Source organism: Accipiter gentilis, chromosome 2 (genome assembly GCF_929443795.1).
Source record: "Accipiter gentilis chromosome 2, bAccGen1.1, whole genome shotgun sequence".
Lineage (NCBI taxonomy): Eukaryota > Metazoa > Chordata > Aves > Accipitriformes > Accipitridae > Astur > Astur gentilis.
In genome coordinates, this window is record NC_064881.1 from 2,285,672 (window position 1) to 2,297,544 (window position 11,873).

The 11,873-nt window shown below is 36.1% G+C and overlaps 1 protein-coding gene across 1 annotated transcript in view; it reads left to right on the forward strand.

The window, feature by feature from the left end:
• YES1 (YES proto-oncogene 1, Src family tyrosine kinase) overlaps positions 1-10,574 on the forward strand; it is a 55,827-nt gene extending 45,253 nt beyond the window's left edge. Inside the window, exons 4-12 of the mRNA XM_049828961.1 lie at positions 399-497; positions 3,484-3,587; positions 3,759-3,908; positions 4,126-4,281; positions 4,555-4,734; positions 7,097-7,173; positions 7,529-7,682; positions 8,257-8,388; positions 9,189-10,574. Coding sequence (XP_049684918.1) covers positions 399-497; positions 3,484-3,587; positions 3,759-3,908; positions 4,126-4,281; positions 4,555-4,734; positions 7,097-7,173; positions 7,529-7,682; positions 8,257-8,388; positions 9,189-9,397 — 1,261 coding nt within the window. The 3' untranslated portion in view covers positions 9,398-10,574. The remainder of the gene's footprint in view (positions 1-398; positions 498-3,483; positions 3,588-3,758; positions 3,909-4,125; positions 4,282-4,554; positions 4,735-7,096; positions 7,174-7,528; positions 7,683-8,256; positions 8,389-9,188) is intronic.
• Positions 10,575-11,873: the final 1,299 nt, after the last annotated feature.

Consider the following 11,873-nt stretch of genomic DNA (forward strand, 5'->3'; position numbering starts at 1 on the left):
GTCCGGTTCTCTAATTTTATTAGCTGACTTCCTGCTTCCTTTATTGCTCACTGTCAGCACACAGGCAGAATGATCTGGGAGAGGCAGATGAAGACTAGAGAACTGGGAAGTTTATTTACACATCTCTGCCATAAAATGTTTTGTTATAGGTTTGCGTTCTGCATATAGTGATAAATTATTTTTATGTTTTAAAAAAAAACAAAACCCAAACCTTTACTATTCAAACTCAGTGAAAAGAAAAATATATTTAGATGCAGCACAAACTATTTTAGATGCTTTCATAATTAAAATAACACATTACCTAAATTTAACCTGTCTTTCATATGTGAGGATGTTATAGGTGCTAGGGAATGATGTATTATTTATATGTGGAAGAGATAACTGATGTTTCATTGCAGGGAAGGAGACTGGTGGGAAGCAAGATCCATTGCTACAGGAAAAACAGGCTACATCCCAAGCAATTATGTAGCTCCTGCAGATTCTATTCAAGCAGAAGAGTAAGACATTGTATCCTGTCAATCTGTTCTTATTATGCATTCTACACTTTGTGCCCTGTAGTGACACTATTCCTTTAATTCAGTGTATGTAACATTTAAGGGTAAAGTAGGATACTGCAAATTGAAGGATAGCAGTGCTACTTGGATGATGTCGAAGGTATAATTAGTAGTAAGTGTGAGGTGGGCAGTCATGCAAATGTTTTATGTCTGCTTGCCATATGTAGGGCTAAAGGAGAAAGGATGGGAGAATGCAATAATGAATATAAGAATTGTGGGACATGCATTGTGTTTCATATAAAGCAAAAGTGGATGGGTTTTAGTTAAAGAGTTCACACACCATCAATTCTAGGTTTTTATCCTTATTTTTGCTTGCCAAACCCTAATTCAAGATCAGTTATTTCCTTGGTAGCACCTAATCTTACATTCTAAAAAATCATTTGTGTGGACAGTTATTACTAATCTATTAATCTATAACAACTTTTTGGTGACAAAATTGTTAGGCACACTAAGAGCTACTATGAATTGGGAAAATTGTGTTGCTTTGGGTACCAGTACTTCCTACATTTATTTACGAAGATCACAGAGTGCTTACAAAGTCACATAAAGTAACAGTGGGAACTGTGAGTTGGGGTACAGTTTCAGGTTATATTTATTCCAAGGGATTAGTTGTATTTGTTGTACTAGAAATATAAAGCTCCGCAGCTCTTATGGTAAGCAATTCCCTGATATGTGATCTGCACACTTCTGTGTTTGCTACTGCTCTTCTGGGCAAAGTGCCCGATTTCCAAGATGTTTCCTGAATCTCAAGCTGAGACTTTAGCATGTTGCTCCTGCTTTCACCTGGCTCTTTGCTATTAAAAAATGATTGCATCAAAGATGCACTGTTATTTTATGCCCTTGAGTTTCAGCTGCTTTTAAAATCATTGACTTCAGATTGTTTTTGGAAAAAAGTTGGGCATTTTTTGTTGTTTTTTTCTTTTTTTTAACTATGCAATAAAAGCATATTGTCATTACAGCTGCAGTAGTGGTAAAATGGAAACAGTAGCCCTTTGCAAACTAAGAATGCGGTGTTTCTGCCAAGAAAGTATTGCTCCTAAAGACTAGCAAAACAGGGTGGTGGGATTTGTCATAGGTTTAAGTGATGACTGGAGGTGAGAGTGAGGTGTGATGAGTGAAGAAGCTTTTTTAAACTATTTTAAAGAACTAGCGCTAATTTTTTAAAATATCATCACAGCATTCAGAATAGAGTTAATTTGCTTTAGAGTTCATTTGGTAGCCCTGGGCTTTGATAGCGTTTATAGGTTTTGTGTTGTGATTGCAGTTGGAGTTACAAGTGCAAAAACAATACGCAGCCCCAAGTTGCTAGGATTTTCGTTAAGTGGTCTTTTCTAAGCTGAAGGCATTTATATCACAAACTGCTTATGATGGGATCCATGTTATCCATGTGCCTTTTGAATGATACTGTAGTATAAATGTTTAATGCTCATAAAAAGAACAAGTAAACCCTACTGTTATTTTGTAGGTAATGAAATAAAATAGCACTTTACAATATAGTTTGTAAATTGTTGTAGTAGTCTGGGGAAGAGGCATTTTCATGTGAAGTAATTAACTAGGGTTCAAGTTTGCTTCAATAAGATTATTGATTACATCCAAATTGTCTCAAGTGTATGTAGTCTTATATCTGATTCTAACTTTCGACATCTACTTAAACAGTCAAACTGCAAATACAATAAAAAGCAAGAATAAGTTTCAAATTCCCAAGTGATTGCACAGGCCATTCTGTTCACAGGCCAACAAAATGATCCCTCCTTGCCTACGTTTTTTCCCCTGCCAAGTGTTTCACCCACAAAACCATTGTTTTGCAGCAGTTTCCAACACTACTTTTCTTCTCCCAACACTCGTGAAGCCAAATCTGCTTCATGGTGACTTCTGAGGCACACAACCAAAATAAAATATAGTTAGAAATAAGTGTTATTCCAAAGTCTGGGGTTTCACTGGGAGATGGATCTTAAAATTATCACTAGCTCAGGACAGAGCTGTACGTAGGCTGTTCTTCAGGATAAGCACAGTGTGGGAACATAGAAGAAGAAACTCCTTTTGTGAAAGAACTTAAGGCAAGCAAAAATGCAGGTGGTGTTTTAAAACATCTGCTTACTTTTCAGTATCAGAATGATGCAACAAAGATGGAGTGTTACTCAGAGAAGTAAATGATGCCTACCACAGGGTTGTTTCTAAATGATCAGTAGAAAAAAGTGCTCCCTCTACTGAGATAGAGAAGGATGGGAGGCAATAGAAGTTGAAACAGGAGATGTTCCACCTGGATGTAAGAAGAACCTTGTTATCCTGAGGACAGCCAGGCAGGGGCAGAGGTTGCCCAGGTTGGCTGTGCAGGGCCCATCCTTCAAGGATTTCAAGACTGGAGTGAACAACACTATGAGCAACCAGGTCTGAACTCACAGCTGGCCCTGCTTGCAGCAGGAGGCTGGACCAGAGACCTCCCAAGGGCCCCTTCCAACCTGAATAAACCTGTGATCCAATGATATTTATGCACGCCCACTTTGCATTAAATATGGTTTTCTAACATACAGCCAAAACTTCTTACAGAAGTTAGTTTCAGCTGCTGCAGTGTTTTGAGTGTGCTACCAAAGTGTGTCATCTGATTCAGCTTGACCTGTGAACTCCTTAACCAGAAGTTACTTTCAATGTTAAGTACCATTGCTGTCCATTGTTAAACCATCAGAAAAACACAGTATTTGCAGATAGAGGCCTCTTTACATGTATATTGCAAACAATAGAAATGAGAGTCATATAGAAATAGGTCTTCTAAATATTTTGATTATATGGATGTCATTACTTTTGTTGCTCTGTAACTGCTTTGGGATATTAGTAGTCCAGTCAGTGCTTGCGATTTCTAAATCTTGTATTTGTATGATTACCAAAGCATAGGAAGCTTTTACTTACACATATTTCCTTTAACATTTTCTAGGTGGTATTTTGGTAAAATGGGCAGGAAGGATGCAGAAAGGCTACTTTTAAATCCTGGGAACCAGCGTGGTATTTTCTTAGTAAGAGAGAGCGAAACCACTAAAGGTATGTATATCTCTTCTCTCTCCCCACTCCACCAAGGTGGACATAATGAGCATTTTTACATCTATCACATTTTATATATGCATGTGCACATGTGTATAGTGCCAGTGGGGGAGATACATTAAATACGTTTTTAAATTTTTGGTGAAGAACAAAGTATGACTTGTTTCCTAGGTGCTTACTCCCTTTCCATACGTGACTGGGATGAGGTCAGAGGTGATAATGTGAAACACTACAAAATCAGAAAACTTGACAATGGTGGATACTATATCACAACTAGAGCACAATTTGAGTCTCTGCAGAAGTTGGTGAAACACTACAGAGGTAAGCCCAAGTTCTAGTGTCCCAATGCTACCTTGTGACTATCATGAGGAAAAAAACCTGCATATGTAGCTTATTTTTAAAATTCACAATTATTAAATTTCTTCTTTATTTTGACAAACAGTAAATGGACTAGTTCTTTGTATCAACATTAGGATCTTACTTTTGTTATAGCCTTAACCCCTGCTTAATGACAAAGCTTATCTTTTCCATTTTCCAGAACATGCTGATGGGCTGTGTCATAAGCTAACAACCGTGTGTCCCACTGTGAAACCACAAACACAGGGACTAGCAAAAGATGCCTGGGAAATTCCTAGAGAATCCTTGAGGCTGGAAGTTAAGTTGGGCCAAGGATGTTTCGGTGAAGTATGGATGGGTAAGAGCTTAATGTGACACCTTTCAGTTGTTCACGTGAATGTTTTAATAGTATTTTCAGTAAATCAGTATTGGGATCTAAAAAGATAATCTGATAAAGAATTGAACAGAAAAAGTACCAATTACAATCAGTCACATAAAGGTAAAAATAATATTCAATATAGTTGTAATTTATAATTATACTGTTAGCTAACAAAACGGAAGCAAAAAGCAGTTTCAACAGAAAATCTCTTCAGTATTATACAGGAGAATAAAATCTAATTTCTTTCTCTAGGAACATGGAATGGAACCACGAAAGTAGCGATCAAGACACTAAAACCTGGTACAATGATGCCAGAAGCTTTCCTGCAGGAGGCTCAGATCATGAAGAAATTACGACATGACAAACTTGTTCCGCTCTATGCCGTCGTTTCTGAGGAACCAATCTACATTGTCACTGAATTCATGACAAAAGGTGTGTTACAGAACAGTTTGAAGATACTACATTTAAAAGATTATTTAAGATCCCAGCAACAAACTAAATGTTTAATTAATGTTAGGTTTAAGCTGACTGGAGTGGAAGTGGTAATTTTGATTAAATTAAAATGAGCAACGCTTGACCTACTTGAAGCAGTTCTGATTTAGATCGTGGGTGGAGGCATGATTTTTTTGCACATCTCTGTCACCCTTGCTAATCTTCCAAGTACAAGATTGGGGGGTTTTCCCCCTCATTTTTTTTAGTGTGTACTGCCTGTTTCATTTAAATTGGATGGTATAGCTGGGAATATTATTATGAGAATACACCTGCCTGTAGACAGATCGTGCTCACAGCAACAGAATCAGTTGGGTTTGGGTTTGTTGGGGTTTTTTTGTTGAGGTGGGTTTTTTTGGTTTTTTTTTTAGTTTTTCTTTTCCAGGAGTGTAATAGTAAATTTTAAAAAGCTTGAGGGTTTTTTCTAGACTCCCTCCCTTACCTCCTTGTTTTCGGTCTTTCATCCTTCTTCCCTTGCTCTATATCATTTCCCCCTCCCCCTGCTGCTGAAACAGACATATAGAGATTTAGGCTGAATGTAGAAATAAACATCATAAGCATATTAGTGTTAAGAAGCAGCAGATTTTCAAGTCAATTATTCCAGTTTTATAAAATGCAGACTTCTGTTCACCTCACAGAGAAATTTTGCTATCCTTATAAGAAATAGAAACAGTCTTAAAGTCCAAGAGAGTGGCTGCTTGTGTTCAGTACTCTGCCACAGATATGGGGGGGGGTGTTCCTGCTTGGATGGGGTTTTTAGGCATTGTATAATTTTAAAAGGTAGAAAGGAGTAGAAAATATAAAAAGTTCCTTCTGTGGTGTTGTTCCTAAATAACACTAGACAGTCACTCTGTCAGATCTTAAAGCTGCCATGTAAAATCAGTTTTCATTGTTCAGAAACCAGGTTTTGGCCAGACAGTCAGGGAAAAAAAAAAAAAAGCTCTGTAGTATTCTGCCTAAGAAAAAGTAAAGATTAAAACCGGAACTGGGATATTACCTTGCAAAAGCAGAAGTAAAGAATTGGAAAAGTAGTTGCATGTTTATCTAAGTTACGGATTCAAAATGCCATTGGAAGCCTCTGTTTTCATTTCGAAAACTTCTCACATTTTACCAAAAGCATAAAACCTCTTTGGTGGTTCATACTTGAAAGTTAGTAGAACATTTTTTTTTCCTTTTCTTTTTCTTTCTCCTTTTACAAGGGAAAGAGGTGGGTATGAACTGCACAGTACCCAAAATTTTTTTCCAATGTGGACCAGTTACTAGAGGTAAACATGAAATCTTTGCTCTTCTTAAGTCCTTTGAGCTCATGAACCAAGCTGGAGAAAAGTCTGTGCAAACACACCCAGCAAACATCACCAGCAGTGTGGGTCTGGCCTGCCACACTTTCACTTTCAATGCAAAAATACAGCAAGTGACTAAAACCACATCAGAGGTATCTAATTCACAGCTACAGCCATGAATCCACTGCAAGATCTGCAGTTCAGTGTGTTTTTCCCCACCATCATCACACTTGCAATTTTGTCATTGCAATTTTGACTGTGATGAGACTGATTAGTTATCAGTCCTCACAAGTTTCTTAAGAAAGAGATCACGTTGCTATACCCTTATGGCTTAATAACACCTGTAAGGAAAGTTCTTATGTCTGAGACAAAGTTTTACCATGCATGTAAAGGTTAATGTCTTAAAAGGAGCACAGGTCCTTGGAACTGATTTCAAATACTACTTATGTTGTAATGTTCTGGAAATGATTGCATTATGTAAATGGGAGAAGATAATATATAGTAAAGAATGGAATAATGCAAGTTTGGTTTTCCCCTGTAAGGAAGACAATGCAAAAATAAAAGCAATGATTTCAGAATCATTTCTTTCGTATATAATTGAGCTGGCAAAAAAATTTAAGTAGTGGATAGGAGGTGTTTTATTCTCTAATTATAAATCTCACTGTGGAAAAAAGTCCAACTAGGAAGTGTGTTGATACCAGGAATATTGGGAAAAATCCTTATGTATTGCCATTTAATCATCAAGCAGCAGTCTGTTTTATTAGTGTTTAGTTAGCTGAATTATTGAAATGGATTCCAAAATACTTGAATAAAACTTGCACTAACTAGTTATCAGGGCAGAGTCAACTACAGGTATAGTCATTGAGTCATGTATTCTGTTAAATGACAGGTTTTTCAAACACAGATTTTGAGAGATGAATGTCTATATTGTAATGTCTAGGAAAAAAAAAATCATTCATGTTTTCAGGTGAAATTAATGTTTTGGATTTTGTCCTTTTTTTCCCCAAATGTGTCATCTTTTACAGGCAGCTTGCTAGACTTCCTTAAAGAAGGAGAAGGGAAATACTTAAAACTCCCACAGCTTGTGGACATGGCTGCTCAGGTACATTGTATAAACCGAGAAAACTGGATTTATTGCTTAGGAAAGAGATTTAAAAGTATATGACATATCAACTAAACTAAACTAGCCCTTGAGCACTCTGGCTGTTGTATGCTGTTCTGTCTTACATCTTGTGTTGTAGGTTTGTAATTTCTCAAAAAGAAACAGTATAGTTCCCAATTAGCAGATACGGTATAGCCAGACACACTCTCATCAGTGCTGTCACAAGCTCTTGCCGTGCTATACTTCCTATACTTACACAATGAGAATGGAGTTAAGATAAAGGGGTACAGCTTAATGCTTGGGAGAAACTTATATAGTAATGAAAAATAATCTTTAATAAAACTTTATTTTTAAGATTGCTGATGGCATGGCTTACATTGAAAGAATGAACTACATCCACAGGGATCTCCGGGCAGCTAACATTCTTGTAGGAGACAATCTTGTGTGTAAAATAGCAGACTTTGGTTTAGCAAGGTTAATAGAGGACAATGAGTACACTGCAAGACAAGGTAAGACCGATTTATTTACTGAATAAATAAGACCAGTTACTTTCAAATTACTTAGAACTATTATATTTAGCAGAGTGTGTCTGTGTATTCTGTCTGGATGAATAAAGATTATGCATATAAATGTGCTTTCACAGCTATGTTTAACTGGTCCCCTCGCCTAAGTGGAATTTTAGTAAACTTTTTAATGTTCAAAATTGTCTGGCAGTTTGCTTATGTTTTCAAGAATGTTTTTAGTTATTTTTGGGGGGTAAAACTTGCTACATTTTGAAGAGAGCTGAAATTCCAGAGAGGTTGCTCATCAGATTCTGAATATCATCCCACTTTTTGAAATATATTTAATTAAGAATCCCAGATGTCTTAGCTGCTTCCAAAAATTGTAGCTGGTAGTCACTCCCCTAGTTTGAAACTGGTTTCCAGTTTGAAATACTAAAATACTAAACCACCTCGCATTTTGTCAACAAAGCAAAATGTAAAAATTTTTCGAGTGCAGTATTCTTTCTAAAATATTTTGAAGTGTAAGCAAATGATGCATAAGCAAGGGAAAATTGAGTATCTGTCTTCCCAATGTTTGTAGGAGCTAAATTTCCAATTAAATGGACTGCTCCAGAAGCAGCATTATATGGTCGGTTTACAATCAAGTCAGATGTGTGGTCATTTGGAATTTTACTGACAGAGCTGGTAACAAAGGGGAGAGTGCCATATCCAGGTAAGAGGAAAATATAATAGATTTTTCTTTTCTTTGTTGTATTCTGTGCTTCTGAAGCTACCTTCTGTACTTTTTGCCTTCATTCAGAGCCCACAGTTGACAAGCAGAGACAAAAACTTAGTCATGCTTCACTGGTTCTTTTGTTCACAAAGCTACTTTGTTTTATTTACAGATTAACTATTATATATTTTTTAAAGTGTTTTAAGATAATAGCATTTGTAAATGTGACTGATAGTTCATTTCAGATTAGGTGGTATCCTTATGTTTTCCTATCTGTCTGTTCCTGAAATTTCTACTTTTGACATTTTCCCAGGCTACAGTGAGCATCGGTAGCATGAACCTGCTAGACCAGTTTTTGAAACTAAGCATATGTAACATATTTTGTCAAATATTTTGCCGTGACTGGAATTTGTAAGGCGGTTCTGTTAGGCATAAAATGCCTTTTTGTTGGCCTGATTTCAAATTAAGTGGTCCTTGAATGGAACCTAAGGCAGGCAGAAGGTATTTGTGCTTGAGTCTCCTTATTGAAAGGACAGACCCAAGGCAGTGGGAAAGGATATGAATGAGAAAGTGTACAAATGGAAGAAGGACCAGATATTGAGGAATTACCAGTGTAATGAAATAATTTTCAGAAAATGTATTTAATGCAAAATGTAAAAAATTAATTCGTTATAAAGTGCATTCGTTAAAGGTTCTGTTATGGTAGATTCACGTGCATTGCAGCTGGAGAGACACTTGAAAAATTTTGGGAAACTGTTCTTTGTATAATGTCATTTAGAGCTAAAATGCTTTCCTTTTAGGGATGGTGAATCGGGAAGTTCTGGAACAAGTGGAACGTGGATATAGGATGCCTTGCCCACAAGGCTGCCCAGAGTCTCTCCATGAGTTAATGAAACTCTGTTGGAAGAAGGACCCTGATGAGAGACCAACATTTGAATATATACAGTCTTTCTTGGAGGACTACTTTACTGCTACAGAACCACAGTACCAGCCTGGAGACAATTTATAAGCCAATAGTCTATATAACATGCACAAATCTGCCAAATGTAAAAGACTTGCAAAGAATTCCTGATGTCTGTAAGGAATCAAAGGAAAGAAAATCTTCGTTACTTTGCATGCTTTTAATGGCAAACTGGAATTTCGTAATGCAGTTGCACAAAACCACTTTTAAAGTGTTATAATCTAACTTACCAATGATGTTGGTTTTTTTTTCCTCTCTCCCAGCTTATTTTCAGGGTCCAAAGGAAGCTTACCGAAAATACAGGGTAGAAAAATGAGTGTTGGTGTGAACAACAGAAGAAAAACCAATGTTTCAAATCCTTTATTTTCCCAATGTTTGATAATCATTCTACTAAAGAGGGAATTGTCTGGAATTAGTGCTCTTGGGTTAAGACATTTTTAAAGCAGAAGAACTTTGTGGGACCAAGCAATTCTATTCCAGTTCTGTAAAACTCCCTGTGTTAAAAATTACATGTGTGCGCGCCTCACCACTCAAAAAAAAAAAAAAAAAAAAAAAAAAAAAAAAAAAAAAGATGGTACAACTGTATTTGATATATAGTCTTGATCTTTAAGCTTCCTCTTGCATGGACTTAATTAGGGTAGGCAGGTTAAAAGAGAAATTGGAACAGTGAATGGCAAACTTGATCTAAATGGTAGACCTCAATAGTGAAATTAGAGAGCATATAATGCACTGTGTTAATACTTTTATTAATATAACTGGAAAGTAGCATGAGAGATTTTTCTTTTTCTCTTTCTGCATAGCTAATTAAGAATAATGAAGGTAACTAGGAAATGAGGTAATATTTTATAAAATTGTGTTGATAAAGTATGATGATATTTGAACTTGAAGCTATGTAATACAATCGGGGGGGGAAGCCTTTAATCTTTTAAGCTCCAATCCAACAGCGAACTTTTGTATGGAAAGACTACCTGAACAAAGCTCACCAGGAAAGCAAGACTGAAGCTGGTAAATGGCCACTTTTTAGTCCTTTTTCAGAGTCGGGTTTGGTACTGTTGTATGTGGCTTATATGTGTTAACAAGGGTGGGTGCCGCAAATGCTAGCTGTCACTAGTTCAGGGATTTGATTGCACTTTTGCTTTTCTTGACTATTAAGAGACACTTACATGCAGTTGCTCTTCCCACTTCTGCCCTTCCTACAGAATTATTTAACGAAAAATGAACAAAAGAAAATGTGAAAGTTTAAAAACTAAAGGGATAAAATATATTTAATATTGTCCAAATAGTGACATTGAAATTTGCTGGCATGCAGCCCAGCTGACACTACATCTAGATTTATTCTCTTTGGCTACTGACATATCAAGCAATAACATCATGTCTTTTACTCAACAATTTGCATGAGGTTCTAGAATTTCTGATCAACTTATGTACTTTAATTTTGAAACACTAAACTCTTACTTAGCTACCAGGTTGGAATTCATATTATCATTGTAAAGCTATCCAACAAATGAATTTCAGAAAAACTGGTAATATAGTTCTGGTACTAAACTTAACATTCTTCATGGGTTTACACTACATTGAATACCACTTCCAAACAGATCTTTGTAAGAACAGTGCCATCATTTTTCATTTTCCTTCGTCATTGCTCATATGTGGTTATCAGATTTTAAAAGGGCTTTATGTAAGAAAAACAAAAATAAAAAACCACACACACAAAAATAATAAAAAACCCCAAATACAATGGAATTTTAATTTTTCTAAATATTTTAAAATGAATAACACAATCATATGAGTTTATGTATTAATACAGTTATAACAAAAAATGCCAAAAATGACACTGGCATTGTTTGGATTTTTAATTACTGAATGGAACAGTTCATTGTAATAACACTTGTATAGTAAAGGAATAAAACACTAACTTAATGAACATGTTCATTGTAAATGATTGTGTATTATAAGACTTCTCCAAAAGAGTTTGTATGTTTATGAAAATGTATTTGTTTCACCTGAAGACCTTGATGTGGTTCTTACCCTAACAGAGTTTAAAATTCACATTCACACTTTTTGTATAAATAGTAATAAGTTTAATTATGTAACTAAGTATTTTTATAAAGTATGGCATTGTTGAACTGTTTTGCAGAATTGGTTCAAAATAAATTTCTCCTTGATTGCATCTTCTTATTTGAGCAGGGGGGAAGGCAGTAGGGGGACAAAAGCACAGTAGCCTTCATATTGAGGGGGAAAGGAGGGGAATTTTTATCCTCTATTTTAATGTATCTTCATACAAGATGCTGAGTTCGTGATGCATTATTGCTGTGAAAAGGGAGACATTTTCTAGAGCAGTTCAGAAGTCCTTGGCAGGAATGGGCTAGAATAATTCTGTCTGGACTTAACACTAACTCCCATGACTGACAGACAGACAGACAGACTTGGGCTTCTTGTGAGAGCAAGTCCAACGTAGACTCTCAGCTGGCAGTCAGTGCCACACTGTAGGGCAGACACATTTCCTCTCTCTTGCTTTATCTGG